The sequence below is a fragment of the Lissotriton helveticus genome, chromosome 3_1 (genome assembly GCF_964261635.1).
Source record: "Lissotriton helveticus chromosome 3_1, aLisHel1.1, whole genome shotgun sequence".
Classification (NCBI taxonomy): Eukaryota; Metazoa; Chordata; class Amphibia; order Caudata; family Salamandridae; genus Lissotriton; species Lissotriton helveticus.
Window position 1 is genome coordinate 87,164,977 of NC_136061.1, and position 18,304 is coordinate 87,183,280.

Here is an 18,304-nt window from a genome sequence, read left to right on the forward strand (position 1 = left end):
CCCTCCGAACCATCACAGCCCCCGTGGTAGGCCGAGCCCTCATGAGCATCTTCTCCCGAGTCGGCTTCCCCCGAGAAGTCGTGAGTGATCGGGGCCCCAACTTTATATCGAAGCATATGCGGTCCCTATGGCAACAGTGCGGGGTCACCTATAAGTTCACCACCCCGTATCACCCCCAAGGAAATGGACTAGTGGAACGGTTTAACAGAACACTGAAGGGGATGATCAAGGGCCTAGAGGAGCCGCTCCGACGCAAATGGGATGTCCTGCTGCCCTGCCTCCTATTCGCCTACCGAGAGGTACCCCAGAAATCCCTGGGGTTCAGCCCTTTTGAACTATTGTACGGGCACCCGGTCCGAGGCCCCCTCAGCCTGGTCAAGGAGGGCTGGGAGACAGCCGTTCGAGATGCCCCACCGGATGTCTACCGATACCTCCTGACGCTCCGCAACCAGACTCGGAAGTTCAGGGAACTTGCCGAGGCCAACCTAGAGGCCAGCCAGGAGGAAATGAAGCGCTGGTATGACCAGAACGCCTCGTCCATCGAGTTCGAGCCAGGCCAGCAGGTCTGGGTCATGTCCCCAGTTGAACCTTTTGCCCTCCAGGACAAATGGACGGGGCCCTTCAAGGTGGTGGAGCGCAAGAGCCCCGTCACCTATTTGGTGGACATGGAATTCCCCAGGAACCCCCTCCGGGTTCTACACGCTAACCGGCTCAAGCCGCACTTTGCCCGCACTGAACTAAGTCTGCTGCTAGCGACCGATGACGGAGCTGAAGACGACTCCGAACCACTACTAGATCTCACGAGCACCTCCGAGAAAGATGGCTCCATCGAAGGGGTCAGGCTCTCCTCGACCCTGACCCCAGAGCAGCAACAAGACTGCCGGAAGCTGCTGGAACAATTTGCGGATCTATTTTCCCTCACTCCGGGGGTCACCCGGTGGTGTGTCCACGATGTGGACACCGGAGACAGCCCGCCTGTAAGACACCGAGCTTTCCGAGTGCCCGACCGGGTGCGGGCCTGCATCCAATCAGAAGTGGCCAAGATGTTAGCTCTGGGGGTAGTCGAACCCTCCGACAGTCCCTGGGCCAGTCCCGTTGTCCTGGTCCCTAAAGCCGACAGCTCCGGAGCTCCGGTTCTGTGTTGACTACCGGGGATTGAATGCAGTCACCAGGACCGACGCCCATCCCATCCCCCGGGCGGATGAGCTGATCGATCGCCTGGGGGCCGCCAAATACCTCAGCACCTTCGATCTCACGGCTGGGTATTGGCAGATCGGCCTTACCCCTGGTGCACAAGAGCGATCGGCCTTCTCGACCCCTGATGGCCACTATCACTTCAAAGTGATGCCCTTCGGCATGAAAAACGCACCAGCCACCTTCCAGAGACTAGTGAACCAGGTGCTGGCCGGACTAGAGGAATACAGCGCCGCCTATTCAGATGACATTGCTGTGTACAGCCTTCACTGGGATGAGCACCTGACCCACCTCTGGAAGGTCCTGACGGCCCTCCGACGGGCCGGACTCACCATCAAAGCCAGCAAGTGCCAGATAGGCCAAGGGTCCGTGACCTATCTGGGACACCAAGTGGGGAGCGGGCAAGTGGCTCCCCTCCAACCAAAGATAGACGCCATCCGGACCTGGGAGCCCCCGGTCACCCAGACCGCCGTCCGAGCCCTCCTGGGGCTCACTGGATATTATCGCGATTTATAAAGGACTACGGGAGCATTGTGGGGCCCCTCACAGAACTGACCTCAAAGAAATTACCACAGAAGGTGCACTGGACCCCTGCGTGCCAAACAGCCTTCGAGACTCTAAAGACTGCCATGTGCACCGCCCCTGTGCTCCAAGCTCCCGACTACAGCCGAGAGTTTGTGGTCCAAACCGACGCCTCGGAGCACGGCATCGGGGCGGTCCTGTCGCAAGTTAACCCCGAAGGGGTCGACCGGCCTGTGGCCTTCATCAGCCGGCGGCTGCTGGCCAGAGAACAGCGCTGGAGCACCATCGAGAGGGAAGCCTTCGCCGTCGTTTGGGCACTAAAGAAGCTCCGACCCTATCTCTTCGGCACCCACTTCCGAGCCCAGACCGACCACCGGCCTCTGCGGTGGTTGATGCAGATGCGGGGAGAAAACCCAAAACTGTTGCGATGGTCCATCTCCCTCCAAGGGATGGACTTTACTGTGGAGCATCGCCCCGGCAACGACCACGCCAATGCTGACGGCCTGTCACGATTCTTCCGCCTCGGCGAGGAGAACCCCCAAGAGGATGGGTGACTCTCCCCTGCCTTCAGCTGGGGGGGACGCGTGTTGGACCCGGCCTCATGGCGTGGTCCTACCTCTCCCGCACGGCGGGCCCCAGACGACACCAACCCTCCACCGAGCCTCGGGCGGCCCCTCCAGCCCGACCCTGCACGACCAACATTGCCGGTCCGGTTACCATCCCGGATCAACACTACCGGCCTAGCTCCATCATAGGCCCATCACGCCCGAACACGAGGCCTTCCCCGACGCCATCTTGGAACCACCACGTCACGGGCACGTGGCCTCTGCCCTGGCCCCGGCCCCAGCGAAGCCCCGACATCGAGGTGCCAGGATCCACCCAGGTGGTCGAGCGGCCACTCGACGGATCCTGGAGGAAGGGGGAGTTTCGATGGTCCCCCAGCCGTCCCCGGACGCCTGGTATCGATCGCCCTCCGGCCTCCCTGGGCGCTGGCTCCACCCCCCTGCTGGGTGTCTGGACACCATCATCCCGGCCCCTAGGCGCGAGGGTCCGGACATCAAAGGACTCCAGCCCTATATCTGGGCCAGCCCCGGAGCAGGACCTGAGTTGTATCCTGGACTGGAAGCCCTGCTGACGTTGTCACGGCCGACACCAGACGAACTCATCCTTCCTGTAACCCGAAGCCATCTTGAGAGCCTGCTGGCGCTGCCGCGGCCTACCTTGCTGAGACCATCTTGAGAGCCTGCTGGCGCTGCCGCGGCCTACCTCGCTGAGACCATCTTGAGAGCCTGCTGGCGCTGCCGCGGCCTACCTCGCTGAGACCATCTTGAGAACCTGCTGGCGCTGCCGCGGCCTACCTTGCTGAAACCATCTTGAGAGCCTGCTGGCGCTGCCGCGGCCCGACCTCTCGGAACCCCCCAGCTCGAGGATTGAGAGCTGTGCGTAGGGTATCCCTTCTTCCAACCGAATTGAGACTGTCCCGCTACCCTACCCCCCTTTACGAGACTTTACGGATCCCTCGATCTGCCTGTATATACTGCCAAGAACCAGCAACCTTTATTATCTATAAAAGCTTAAGATCTTGACCTCTGGTGTGGTGTCCGTCTGTAGTGTTGTGATTACTCTGCTGTACGATCCTAGGAGAGGACCCTCACCCAGGAGGCCTCTCGGTAACGCTCGGCTACTTCCCGAAGGAGAGGTGGACCTAGGGGTGGTCAGTCAGACATCTTCTGCCTCCCCCCGGGGTCGCCTTTCTAACAGGACGTGACGTTAAGTCTCTTTTAGCTGTGGGAAGAGCCTTGATTAGATCTATTCCCCACCGAAGAGAACGCTCGATGTCATCAGTTCTGCGCGTTAGAATTTCCAAGGCGGCACTCACTCGGAGGCGCTTTTCGACGCGAGTGGAGCTGCGGTCGGTTGTACGCCTTTTCGCCTATAGCACTTCTGCCCAGAGTGCCGAAGAAGATCAGGAGTGACTGGGCCAAAGTCATTTTTGTGGCTCCGGATTGGGCACGAAGGTACTGGTATCCCGAGCTACTCAGTATGTCAGTCTATCCCCCGATTTGTCTGCCTCTTCAGGAGGAACTTCTGTCACAACAGCAGGGGACGTTCCTCCATCCGAACCTGTCCAGTCTCCACCTCCACGCGTGGAGATTGAGCGGCGACAGTTTGGAGCGGCGACAGTTGAGGCCATTTGACTTGCCTCCTGAAGTCTGTGATGTCATTCTGGCAGCCAGGCGTCCCTCCAATAAAACGGTATATGCCTGCAGGTGGAACAAATTTGTGGCATGGTGCACAGCAAAGGCTGTGGATCCACTCTCTGCCCCTCTTTCGGAGGTTCTCCTCTTTCCCCTTTCTCTTGCCCAGCAGGGCTCTGCTCTGGCAACTATCAAGGGCTACCTCTCAACCAGAAACGTGTGGTGCACCAGCGGACCATCTCTCGGTGGGATGTTTTGTGCATCAAGGTCTGTTACTCCTTGGCTAAAAAGGATCCTCCTGTGGGGCTGCATGCCCATTCCACTCGGGCCGCGGCGGCTACTACTTCCTTGGGACCGGGCGTCCTTTTGCAGGACATTTGTCAGGCAGCTACGTGGGCCTCGCTGCACACATTTGCTAAGCACTACTGCCTAGACAGCCAAGTCCGGAGAGATGGCTTCTTTGGCCTTTCCGTTCTCCAGGACTTCCTGGTGTGATCTTGGTTCGCAGACCCACCACCGGGGTTGGTATTGCTGGGGTATCTATTCTAAGATAAGGAATCTAACTAACGTGTTTCTTTCAGATGCACAAGTTACTTATCTTCGGTAACGATATATCTGTAAGAAACATTAGTTAGCTAGATTCCTTACTGCCCCTTCCATCCTCCCCGTACTGCAAACCGATATCTAGGGTTAAGGTATCTGCCTTTGAGGGCCCTAGTTTCATAGCACCAGTGTCGGTTTCTTGCATGGCTCTGCGTTCCTGGCGCGGAAAGCTATGTACAGAACTGACGTCAGCGCGCGAGGGCGGCGTCTAAGTACTCCGACGTCATCCCGGCGATCCCGACACCGAATGCGGAGCCGCAGATGACACCTACCGACGCGCAGGGGTACTACTGACGAAAAACTTTCCGGATCCAGTCTGACGCCTGGGGATACTAAGGTAAGGAATCAAACTAACTAATGTTTCTTATAGATATATCATTACCGAAGGTAAGTAACGTGTGCCTTAGGTGGCAATAAAAGCCAACCTTCTGCCTCCCCCGGGGTCGCCTTTCTAACATTGGTGGCAAGCGCCGGGATCCGAGCCCACGCAGATCGTACAGAGAGTGATTCACTCACTACCAAGAAAAACCCACTACGACCATGAGCACAGAATTCCAGAAAGAGAAAATGGAAGACTACAGTCACAAGGAGCTAAAGCAATTCTGCAAAGACCTAGGCATCGCTACCACTGGCTTAAGCACCAAAGAAGACTTTAAATCGGCCCTGCAGGCCTGGGTGGACGCTGGCGACGCGCCACCCCCGAGTGAAGATAACCTGGGCCCGAACGGAAGCCCGGAGGCTGAGACGAACCCAGCGGGAGGGAGACCCGCAAACCCAGACACGGGCCTCTCCCACGAAGACGCCCGAGAACGAGAGAGGAACCGGCTCCACGAGTTGGAGCTCGCTCGACTCCGACAAGAAGGAGAGATCCAACTGGCAGAAAGGAAGTTAGCCCTCGAGCAGCTACGGCTAGAAGGAGACCTAGAAGAAAGGCGAAGACAAAGAGACCTCGAGGAGAAAAAACTCACGCTCGAGCACGAGCGCGGCCTCAAAGAACTGGAAATTAAGGCCAAAACAAACGAGACCGGCACCTCCGGAGGCAAGACCTCCCCCCCGCCGGTGGACACGAAGGTGCACATACCCAAGGATGTCGTCAAAGAGTACTATAAGAACGACGACATCCAACAGTGGTTCAAAGCCTACGAGGTCGCCATGACCGCCCATCGAGTACCCCTCAAGGACTGGGGCGCCGGCCTATGGGGGAAGTTTATCGACGAAGGGAGAGACGCCCTGCTGGAGCTCCCTGATGCCGAGATGACCTCGTACGAGCACATGAAGACCGCCCTCCTCACTCGCTACGGGCTCACCCCCGAGATGTACCGGCAGCGATTCCGAGACTGCAAAAAAATCCCCGGTACCACGTGGGTGGAGTACGTGAACTTTTACAGCAGAGCCTTCGAGGGGTGGGTCAGAGGCTGCCAGGCCACCACCTACCAGCAGTTGTTCGACCTCATTCTATGGGAACATCTTTCCAACAACTGCTTCATTGAACTCCGGCAGCACCTCCTCGACAGCAAACTGACTGAGCCACGAAAACTCGCTGTCGAGGCGGATAGATGGGTGAGCACCCGAGTTCCTCGGAGTCCGATGGGAGACTACGGCCGGGGATCCCCGGGGAACCACCGACCACGAGGCGGCGGAGGAGGCCAGAGCCGGGGACGGGACGCCCCCCAGGGGTCCTCCCCTACCTCCACGTCGCCATCCCTGGGCCGAAGAGGGGGCCCCCCAGCCAGACCCGGGCCCCGCCCGAATGTTACGTGCCACAGATGCCAGCGACAGGGCCATTACGCGAATGACCCTCTCTGCCCCATGAACCAGCGACCCGGCACCACCGGTCCTCCAAACCGCCAGATCGCGGCCGCCGCCCTGGGTGAAGAAAGAAGCGAGGAAGAGGACGACGACTACGAGCAGGCCGAGTGGGAGCCCGCCGCTATGACCTTAGCATGCCTGGGTACTCACGACCTTATCCCCCGAGACCCGATCCCAGGCAACACCCAGAAATACCGCCAGTGGGTCACCATCAATGGACGCCGGGCCGAAGCCCTCCGGGACACTGGAGCCAGCGTGACGGCGGTCCGCTGCCATCTGGTGACCCCAGAACAGATCCTTCCTAACGTCCTGTGCCCAGTCCGGTCGGCAGACAACTCGGAGACTCTGTGCCAGATGGCCCGCATCCCCTTCGACTGGGGAGGAGTGTCGGGCATGCTTAAAGTGACTGTCCGAGACGATGCCCCCGTGGACTGCCTCCTCGGGAACGACCTGGAAAGTCCCCCCTGGGCCGGCGTCGAACGGAGAGAGCACCTGGGGATGCTAGGCCTTCCTGAGTGGGCCTGTGCGACCACCCGCTCCATGTCCCCCCGAGCCTCCACCCCAACGGAGGAAGCCCCGACCGAGGAGCCGGAGTGGCCCGCACCTCCACCGCCCGCCGTCCCCGAGGACGCCGACCCCGAACCCGGCCCCCAGGGGCCCGGCCAAGAAGACCTCACCAAGCTCGGCCACCTTCCAGAACTTGCTCAATGGCGCCAAGAAGGTGGCCCCACCCACGAACAATTCCGACAGGAACAGAAAACCTGCCCCTCCCTCGAGGGAATCCGACAGCAAGCCGCTACTCAAGCCGCTGGAGACCCCGCGGTTTCCCACTGGGTCTATTGGGACAACGACCTTCTCTACAGCGAGCAAAAGATTGCCGAACTAGGGGCCAGCCGGGTGCTGGTCGTGCCCCTCCGATTCAGAGACTTCCTCCTGAACTTAGCACAGGATGTGCCCCTCGCCGGGCACCTGGGGCAGGACAAAACTTACAGCCGCCTGGTGACCCATTTCTATTGGCCGAAAATGCGCAACGATGTGCATAACCACTGCAGAACCTGCCCGACCTGTCAAGCCAGCGGGAAGAGCGGGGGGAAGGTCAAAGCCCCACTCCAGCCGTTTCCCGTGGTGACCACCCCCTTCGAGCGAGTGGGAATAGACATTGTAGGACCCCTGGACCCTCGCACCTCGCATGGACACCGCTTCATCCTCGTCCTGGTGGACCATGCCACCCGCTATCCCGAGGCCATTCCCCTCCGAACCATCACAGCCCCCGTGGTAGGCCGAGCCCTCATGAGCATCTTCTCCCGAGTCGGCTTCCCCCGAGAAGTCGTGAGTGATCGGGGCCCCAACTTTATATCGAAGCATATGCGGTCCCTATGGCAACAGTGCGGGGTCACCTATAAGTTCACCACCCCGTATCACCCCCAAGGAAATGGACTAGTGGAACGGTTTAACAGAACACTGAAGGGGATGATCAAGGGCCTAGAGGAGCCGCTCCGACGCAAATGGGATGTCCTGCTGCCCTGCCTCCTATTCGCCTACCGAGAGGTACCCCAGAAATCCCTGGGGTTCAGCCCTTTTGAACTATTGTACGGGCACCCGGTCCGAGGCCCCCTCAGCCTGGTCAAGGAGGGCTGGGAGACAGCCGTTCGAGATGCCCCACCGGATGTCTACCGATACCTCCTGACGCTCCGCAACCAGACTCGGAAGTTCAGGGAACTTGCCGAGGCCAACCTAGAGGCCAGCCAGGAGGAAATGAAGCGCTGGTATGACCAGAACGCCTCGTCCATCGAGTTCGAGCCAGGCCAGCAGGTCTGGGTCATGTCCCCAGTTGAACCTTTTGCCCTCCAGGACAAATGGACGGGGCCCTTCAAGGTGGTGGAGCGCAAGAGCCCCGTCACCTATTTGGTGGACATGGAATTCCCCAGGAACCCCCTCCGGGTTCTACACGCTAACCGGCTCAAGCCGCACTTTGCCCGCACTGAACTAAGTCTGCTGCTAGCGACCGATGACGGAGCTGAAGACGACTCCGAACCACTACTAGATCTCACGAGCACCTCCGAGAAAGATGGCTCCATCGAAGGGGTCAGGCTCTCCTCGACCCTGACCCCAGAGCAGCAACAAGACTGCCGGAAGCTGCTGGAACAATTTGCGGATCTATTTTCCCTCACTCCGGGGGTCACCCGGTGGTGTGTCCACGATGTGGACACCGGAGACAGCCCGCCTGTAAGACACCGAGCTTTCCGAGTGCCCGACCGGGTGCGGGCCTGCATCCAATCAGAAGTGGCCAAGATGTTAGCTCTGGGGGTAGTCGAACCCTCCGACAGTCCCTGGGCCAGTCCCGTTGTCCTGGTCCCTAAAGCCGACAGCTCCGGAGCTCCGGTTCTGTGTTGACTACCGGGGATTGAATGCAGTCACCAGGACCGACGCCCATCCCATCCCCCGGGCGGATGAGCTGATCGATCGCCTGGGGGCCGCCAAATACCTCAGCACCTTCGATCTCACGGCTGGGTATTGGCAGATCGGCCTTACCCCTGGTGCACAAGAGCGATCGGCCTTCTCGACCCCTGATGGCCACTATCACTTCAAAGTGATGCCCTTCGGCATGAAAAACGCACCAGCCACCTTCCAGAGACTAGTGAACCAGGTGCTGGCCGGACTAGAGGAATACAGCGCCGCCTATTTAGATGACATTGCTGTGTACAGCCTTCACTGGGATGAGCACCTGACCCACCTCTGGAAGGTCCTGACGGCCCTCCGACGGGCCGGACTCACCATCAAAGCCAGCAAGTGCCAGATAGGCCAAGGGTCCGTGACCTATCTGGGACACCAAGTGGGGAGCGGGCAAGTGGCTCCCCTCCAACCAAAGATAGACGCCATCCGGACCTGGGAGCCCCCGGTCACCCAGACCGCCGTCCGAGCCCTCCTGGGGCTCACTGGATATTATCGCGATTTATAAAGGACTACGGGAGCATTGTGGGGCCCCTCACAGAACTGACCTCAAAGAAATTACCACAGAAGGTGCACTGGACCCCTGCGTGCCAAACAGCCTTCGAGACTCTAAAGACTGCCATGTGCACCGCCCCTGTGCTCCAAGCTCCCGACTACAGCCGAGAGTTTGTGGTCCAAACCGACGCCTCGGAGCACGGCATCGGGGCGGTCCTGTCGCAAGTTAACCCCGAAGGGGTCGACCGGCCTGTGGCCTTCATCAGCCGGCGGCTGCTGGCCAGAGAACAGCGCTGGAGCACCATCGAGAGGGAAGCCTTCGCCGTCGTTTGGGCACTAAAGAAGCTCCGACCCTACCTCTTCGGCACCCACTTCCGAGTCCAGACCGACCACCGGCCTCTGCGGTGGTTGATGCAGATGCGGGGAGAAAACCCAAAACTGTTGCGATGGTCTATCTCCCTCCAAGGGATGGACTTTACTGTGGAGCATCGCCCCGGCAACGACCACGCCAATGCTGACGGCCTGTCACGATTCTTCCGCCTCGGCGAGGAGAACCCCCAAGAGGATGGGTGACTCTCCCCTGCCTTCAGCTGGGGGGGACGCGTGTTGGACCCGGCCTCATGGCGTGGTCCTACCTCTCCCGCACGGCGGGCCCCAGACGACACCAACCCTCCACCGAGCCTCGGGCGGCCCCTCCAGCCCGACCCTGCACGACCAACATTGCCGGTCCGGTTACCATCCCGGATCAACACTACCGGCCTAGCTCCATCATAGGCCCATCACGCCCGAACACGAGGCCTTCCCCGACGCCATCTTGGAACCACCACGTCACGGGCACGTGGCCTCTGCCCTGGCCCCGGCCCCAGCGAAGCCCCGACATCGAGGTGCCAGGATCCACCCAGGTGGTCGAGCGGCCACTCGACGGATCCTGGAGGAAGGGGGAGTTTCGATGGTCCCCCAGCCGTCCCCGGACGCCTGGTATCGATCGCCCTCCGGCCTCCCTGGGCGCTGGCTCCACCCCCCTGCTGGGTGTCTGGACACCATCATCCCGGCCCCTCCGGCCCCTAGGCGCGAGGGTCCGGACATCAAAGGACTCCAGCCCTATATCTGGGCCAGCCCCGGAGCAGGACCTGAGTTGTATCCTGGACTGGAAGCCCTGCTGACGCTGTCACGGCCGACACCAGACGAACTCATCCTTCCTGTAACCCGAAGCCATCTTGAGAGCCTGCTGGCGCTGCCGCGGCCTACCTTGCTGAGACCATCTTGAGAGCCTGCTGGCGCTGCCGCGGCCTACCTCGCTGAGACCATCTTGAGAGCCTGCTGGCGCTGCCGCGGCCTACCTCGCTGAGACCATCTTGAGAACCTGCTGGCGCTGCCGCGGCCTACCTTGCTGAAACCATCTTGAGAGCCTGCTGGCGCTGCCGCGGCCCGACTTCTCGGAACCCCCCAGCTCGAGGATTGAGAGCTGTGCGTAGGGTATCCCTTCTTCCAACCGAATTGAGACTGTCCCGCTACCCTACCCCCCTTTACGAGACTTTACGGATCCCTCGATCTGCCTGTATATACTGCCAAGAACCAGCAACCTTTATTATCTATAAAAGCTTAAGATCTTGACCTCTGGTGTGGTGTCCGTCTGTAGTGTTGTGATTACTCTGCTGTACGATCCTAGGAGAGGACCCTCACCCAGGAGGCCTCTCGGTAACGCTCGGCTACTTCCCGAAGGAGAGGTGGACCTAGGGGTGGTCAGTCAGACATCTTCTGCCTCCCCCCGGGGTCGCCTTTCTAACAGGACGTGACGTTAAGTCTCTTTTAGCTGTGGGAAGAGCCTTGATTAGATCTATTCCCCACCGAAGAGAACGCTCAATGTCATCAGTTCTGCGCGTTAGAATTTCCAAGGCGGCACTCACTCGGAGGCGCTTTTCGACGCGAGTGGAGCTGCGGTCGGTTGTACGCCTTTTCGCCTATAGCACTTCTGCCCAGAGTGCCGAAGAAGATCAGGCGTGACTGGGCCAAAGTCATTTTTGTGGCTCCGGATTGGGCACGAAGGTACTGGTATCCCGAGCTACTCAGTATGTCAGTCTATCCCCCGATTTGTCTGCCTCTTCAGGAGGAACTTCTGTCACAACAGCAGGGGACGTTCCTCCATCCGAACCTGTCCAGTCTCCACCTCCACGCGTGGAGATTGAGCGGCGACAGTTTTGAGCGGCGACAGTTGAGGCCATTTGACTTGCCTCCTGAAGTCTGTGATGTCATTCTGGCAGCCAGGCGTCCCTCCAATAAAACGGTATATGCCTGCAGGTGGAACAAATTTGTGGCATGGTGCACAGCAAAGGCTGTGGATCCACTCTCTGCCCCTCTTTCGGAGGTTCTCCTCTTTCCCCTTTCTCTTGCCCAGCAGGGCTCTGCTCTGGCAACTATCAAGGGCTACCTCTCAACCAGAAACGTGTGGTGCACCAGCGGACCATCTCTCGGTGGGATGTTTTGTGCATCAAGGTCTGTTACTCCTTGGCTAAAAAGGATCCTCCTGTGGGGCTGCATGCCCATTCCACTCGGGCCGCGGCGGCTACTACTTCCTTGGGACCGGGCGTCCTTTTGCAGGACATTTGTCAGGCAGCTACGTGGGCCTCGCTGCACACATTTGCTAAGCACTACTGCCTAGACAGCCAAGTCCGGAGAGATGGCTTCTTTGGCCTTTCCGTTCTCCAGGACTTCCTGGTGTGATCTTGGTTCGCAGACCCACCACCGGGGTTGGTATTGCTGGGGTATCTATTCTAAGATAAGGAATCTAACTAACGTGTTTCTTTCAGATGCACAAGTTACTTATCTTCGGTAACGATATATCTGTAAGAAACATTAGTTAGCTAGATTCCTTACTGCCCCTTCCATCCTCCCCGTACTGCGAACCGATATCTAGGGTTAAGGTATCTGCCTTTGAGGGCCCTAGTTTCATAGCACCAGTGTCGGTTTCTTGCATGGCTCTGCGTTCCTGGCGCGGAAAGCTATGTACAGAACTGACGTCAGCGCGCGAGGGCGGCGTCTAAGTACTCCGACGTCATCCCGGCGATCCCGACACCGAATGCGGAGCCGCAGATGACACCTACCGACGCGCAGGGGTACTACTGACGAAAAACTTTCCGGATCCAGTCTGACGCCTGGGGATACTAAGGTAAGGAATCAAACTAACTAATGTTTCTTATAGATATATCATTACCGAAGGTAAGTAACGTGTGCCTTAGGTGGCAATAAAAGCCAACTACCTGGGTGTGGGTGGTCGGTGCCAGTCTAGAGCTCCATCTGTCTTAATTTTTCATCTTATGCATCCTGGCAATCTCAGTAGCTTAGCTACATCAAGTTTCAGATTTTATTCATCAAAGCACTAGGCCTAGTGAATGAGGTCCTGTGATATGCGGTGAGGCCTTTGCAAGCCACCGGTCTGATTTTACATTGTTATGGCATATCGAGAGTATGCAGGTGGAGAGGGGTGGGAGATACTGACGGATGAGGATGGTGATAATGGGCTTAGTTGTTTTTGGATGATTTAGTATTAAGTTTGGTTTCATTTTTCGTCCCCTATTTGCTTGTGAGACAATTGCGACATTGCTACAACTCTGATATTATATATGCACGTCTTCGCTAATCTGTTGCAAGGAATACGTGACTATTTAGTACCATCATGTGGCTTATGTTGTTGTCTTGCATGCAATAGCTGTTGTCGATCTGATTCATTGTCTGTTGTGTTTTTTTTAAAGCACTAGGAAAAGGGATTTCCACTCGCTGACTTTTTTGATTTGCATTTTCTTTTTGTACAGGGAACAATATTTTCGGACACTGCTGTTGCAAACTACAAAGAACTCGGATCACACATATTTAAGGGATATATCCCCAAGATTCCAGCCAAGAGACTAGGACTCCCTGAAGAAGTGCGTATTTTGGAACAAATATTATTGTGCGAGTGTCGCTGATTGTGTTACGTAGAGGTGTCTGAAAGAAGCTGAAACTGTGCACACATCACGTGCCTTACCTGGGTTTTCCTTTCTGCTGATATTTATTCTCTATCTTTAGCTTCTCTAGACCGCCAATGCTTCCAAGATGTAGATTCCCCCCCACCTGCTTAAGTTGAGCAACATATACTTGTCATGTTCTGGCATGTATAATTATATGTATCTCAAACACAGCTGAAAAATATCTTGTCTTACCCTTTTAAGGATTTTTTGCACCTGCTGCTTGACCGTGAAATGCACAAGCAACTTACAGCGCTATACATCCTGTTGGATATTGGGTCTAGGCTACTCTGTAGTCCTTCATGTGTTTATTCTTAATTTATTTGCCAATGAGGGTTCCAACTAGTCCGGCTCTGCACACAGGCTCTGCCAAGCGACACAAGGCCTACCTCTCGAGTCTCGTGCAGCCCTCTCCTACAGAAGCTCCTGCTCGTCTGTGCAGGTTCCCAGGACACCAATCTCCTACTTGGAACACTGATTTACTTTCCTGGCCTCACCTCTGTGGATATCGCTATCTTATTGGAGCAATGACTGGGAGACGATCTGGTTCGCATCGCCTTCTTGGATATACAGCCATGCCCACCAAAGTTTTCACTAGTTGACCAGGAAATGGCACATAACGCATTCTATGATATTTCACAACAATACATTTTCCGGGTTCCAAAAATGAACAGCATTTAATCAGAAGCAGAAGAGACTTTTGGAAGCCATAGGAGACATTCCAAGGCCAGAGCTTAATCAGCTGACTGACTTACCACCTATCCAGAAGTTTGTGATGTGCTCCCATAAACCAGCTCCCTTCACCGCCTTAAACAGCTCTTATCTGTCACCTAAAGATCACTGATTTTTCCTTTTCCCAGTATATTTTTTCCCCACCTTATTATTTTGATTTTAAAACAATGATGTAGGAGGGTGACTTAGTATATGATGCACACTTATTTAAGCTATGCACCTTGCACTAATCCAGACAACACTAATGGTGATTTTAGTGGTCTTTGATAACCGTAGAAAGCTTTGAAAGTGGGAGCTGTGGAGAGCAGACTTCAAGCTTATCTTGAAGGAATGTTAACTAGCTTGTTTTACCAATTTAATCATGTAGTGTAATTTGAATGAAAAAATAACCTCCCAGTACACAAAAATACTTCAAATGCAATAAGGTAAGTAGCACAAAATACAGTGGTCTCCAGGGGATGACCAAGTGGAATGTGAACTGCAAAAGAGGACTAGACATGGACCAGAAAACCCAGAGGAGCTGGGGACACATGGATCCGCCCAAGTTAAGTACCCAGGAACCCCATGGAGGCTCTGTGCAGAGTGGGAACACACCCGTGTGACAAATGGGACGCGCTGGAGTAAGGCTGGTGCTATTATTTTTAAATATTGCTTGCACTAATTTCTATCCTTTTTAATCTTCTGCAACCCTACATACCTTTTGCTTGTATTGTCCCCCTCTGTAGGGCTGCTTCCCATCACGCTCTGCACTACTCCCAGGTCCACCGGGGGCTTTTTCCGTTTGTGTGGAGGTCAGCGGTCTAGCTGCAAAACCTCCACCATAAAACCGAAGCCCTGGCACGCCGTGCAGCGGACGCGCTGGAGTAAGGATGATGCTATTATTTTAAAAAGATTGCTTGCACCAATTTCTAACCTTTTTAATTTCTTGCAACCCCACATACCTTTTTGCTTTTGCTTGTATTGTCCCCCTCTGTAGGTCACTTCCCAACATACTCTGCACTACTCCCCGGTCCACAGCGGGCTTTTCCCGTTTGTGTAGAGTGAGACATTCCGGGGCTACTTCTGGGCGGAGAGGGAGGTCAGCAGTCGAGCTGCCAAACCTCCACCATAAAACCAGAAGCCTGGCATGACGTGCAGCGGGTGCACCAAAGGCAAGCCTGTGTGGGCCCGTCCAAGCCCAGCCGTCGCCTGGAGCCAGAACACCTGTCCATTCTGGACCCAAATGGGGTACCCGTCAGAAATTAACTTACTCAAGTCTGGATCTACTTGATATTAGATGAGGCTTGCCGGCCCTATGCTCTTTTCATTCATGGGATATTGTGTGGACACTTCCAGTTATGGAGGGGCCCTTCTCTTGTAAATGTTGTCAGTTCCAAAGCCTTAAACTGGACCATAAGTATAGAGATCCTCGTGGCTCTCACCAAGGCAAGGGACATTGCCAACCCAATGTTGTCACCCATTCCCGAACTGCTTTAGGGAATCCGATTAACAATACCAGCCACAGTTGGGAAGGATTTCCTAAGTAATTTCAGATCCCTGCCAAAACGTGGTGTAGAGGTGTGGGATCTATTCACCTCCAGGAACCCGGATATAGGATTCCAGACGGAAACCTGGCTCAAACCCAGCTCCACTCCTGCAATTACAGTGGCACTCCCAGAGGGCTACCGCATCCAAAGATTGGATAGACAGTCCAAAGTGGGGGGAGGGATAGCCATTATCCATAAAGATTCCATTAAAGTATCCATACTTGAGCAACGGCGCAATGAAAAGATTGAAATTTTCGTTTTTCGACTCGACCTGCTACCGCAACATAGTTGGAAAGGTACCCTAATTTATCCGCCCCCGGGCCCCCTCTCTGACTTCTTACTCCAACTTAGGGAATTGATAGCTGCCCACATGATTTCCACCAAGAATTTTCAACTTGTGGGAGATTTTAATGTACATAGTGAGTGTACCATTAATCTAGATGCCTCTGTGCTCCTGGCAGATCTAGCCTCCTTAGAATTAGCGAATATCAATGACTGCCCCACACACACAGCAGGACATACACTTGATCTTATCCTCACTTACTCGCCCAATATCATCTGTGAATCCCCCCCCCCTTCCCGTCCGGTAATCTGTACGGACCATGCAGTAATCAATTTTCACATTAAGGGACTTAGGGTTCACGACGCCCCCGACCGGCCTCCCATTACCACCGTAGACAATGTCATAAAATTACCCCTGACCTTTTCCAGGATACTATTCCCGCTTCTTGGAACATGGAGTCTGATAACGTAGAGGAATGCAGGAATGTCTGGCCCGTTAAAACTCTACTGTAAAAATGGCCATTGATCATCTTGCCCCTCTGAAACAGCTCTTTGGCTTGGCCAGGCACCCCCAGACATCCTGGTTCTCGCCAGATCTTCGGACAGAAAAACCGCTGTGTAAAACTCTGGAAAGGCGCTGGCGCCGATCCCCTGATGGAAAGGATAAAAAGGATAAAAAGAGATATAAGACCGCTCTGACCCGATATCACAAAAACATAAAAAATGTGCGTAGAGCCCATATTGCACTACAGCTCAGTCAGGCAGGGATTGCCCCTAAAGTCCTATACCAAATCCTTAAATCTTTCACTAACCCAAAGGCTTGCAACAGCGAGCAGGTACCCTCTCAACCACTCTGTGACAACATAACACTGCATTTTACAAAGAAAATTGAAATGGAAATCACCTCAGCTGGGAGCTCTCAGTAGGCTCTTACATCTTATAGTCCACCCACCCCTACTAAGGTGCAGCTGTTGGAAATCCCCCCTCCCCCCCGACCTATGACGACGTGGGATCACTGTTACTTACAATAAAATCAGGCTCCCCCTGGACATCATCCCAGCAAAAAATGTCTACCTTGCTCTCCAAACAACTTTCTTCACCTGCTCGCTTCTCAATCTCTCAATGAGTGGGGGACATCTCCCCACTGAATGGAAGGCAGCACAAGTCATGCCTATCCGTAAGAATATGAAGGCCCCTATGGATGACTTGTCAAATTTCCGGCCTATTTTCTGCTACCCCTCTTGAGAAAGTCACTGGAACAACACATCAATAAACACCTATTTGACCATATCGAGTATACGGGATGCCTTGATCATTCCCAATCTGTATTTAGGCCCAGCCACATTACTGAGTCAGCCCTGACTGGACAGCGGACAATCGCTACTACTCGTGCTGCTTGACATCTCGGGCGCATTTGACATGGTCTCCCGTAAGATCTTACTCAGGAGACTGAAGGAAATTGGACTCCGAGGATTGGCATTCCAGTGAATGGTGAGCTTTCTCTCCCTCTGCTCCCAGACCATCCACCTAGGCCCTTTTTGTTCAAAGACCATGGTTCTGACCAAGGGAGTAACCCAGGGCTCTTGTCTCAGCCCTACCTTGTTTAACATTTATGTTGCTCCCCTGGCAGACCTACTTAGGACATTAGGTTTCACACCCATCTCATACGCTGATGATACTCTGCTTCTATTCTCGTTTAATAAATCCACCCTTCAGGCCCAGTCCACCTTCTCGGAAGGTATGCTAGCCATAGCCAGCTGGATGAGGAGCAATTTCCTTCAGCTTAACGCAGGGAAGACCGGGATTATGCTGTTTGGAGATGCACCACTGTTGTGGTCACCAGATTGATGGCTGGTGGAGCTAGGTGAGCCCCCCCCCCCCCCCGCCCCCCCTCCTGAGCCTAAGACCGAAGTCAAGAACCTTGGGATAAGCCTAGACCAGGCATTGACCATGAAAGAGCATGCTGTCAGCACTGCTGGCTCCTGTTTTTCATGTCCTTTAACTATTACATGAGTCCTCGTTGAGCAGATGGGTCAATGGTCCAAAACACCGCAGCACGCCTCGTCTTAACTGCTCCCCCTACAACGGCCTCTCTTCCCCTCCTACAACAACTCCATTGTTCATAAGGCTGTGAATGACAAAGGCCCCAGCTATCTTGCAAAGAAATCCAACCACTACATGCCCACTAGGTCACTTCGCTCAGGAACGAAGTCTGCTTCTTGTTCCGTGGCTAGGTGGGAAAGCTTTCTTTCACCGAGCCCCTCTCTATTGGAACCAGCTTCCTACCCATCTGCGGAAATGCCCGGACCACCTTCAATTCAGAAGGCTCCACAAAACTTTATTATTTTAATGATGCCCCCCTTCATGGCATACTACAGCACCTCCACAGCACATAGATACCCTTCCAGGGATGATTTAGGTGCTGTACAAATAAAATAAATAAATGGAAGTGAATCGAGAAGTTACGGTTGCAGTTTTGCAGAAGGGCCCT

General features: G+C 55.2%; 1 protein-coding gene across 1 annotated transcript in view; it reads left to right on the forward strand.

Annotated features, from left to right (window-relative positions):
• PECR (peroxisomal trans-2-enoyl-CoA reductase) overlaps positions 1 to 18,304 on the forward strand; it is a 79,475-nt gene that overhangs the window by 36,746 nt on the left and 24,425 nt on the right. The window contains exon 6 of the mRNA XM_078679279.1: positions 13,082 to 13,192. Coding sequence (XP_078535405.1) covers positions 13,082 to 13,192 — 111 coding nt within the window. The remainder of the gene's footprint in view (positions 1 to 13,081; positions 13,193 to 18,304) is intronic.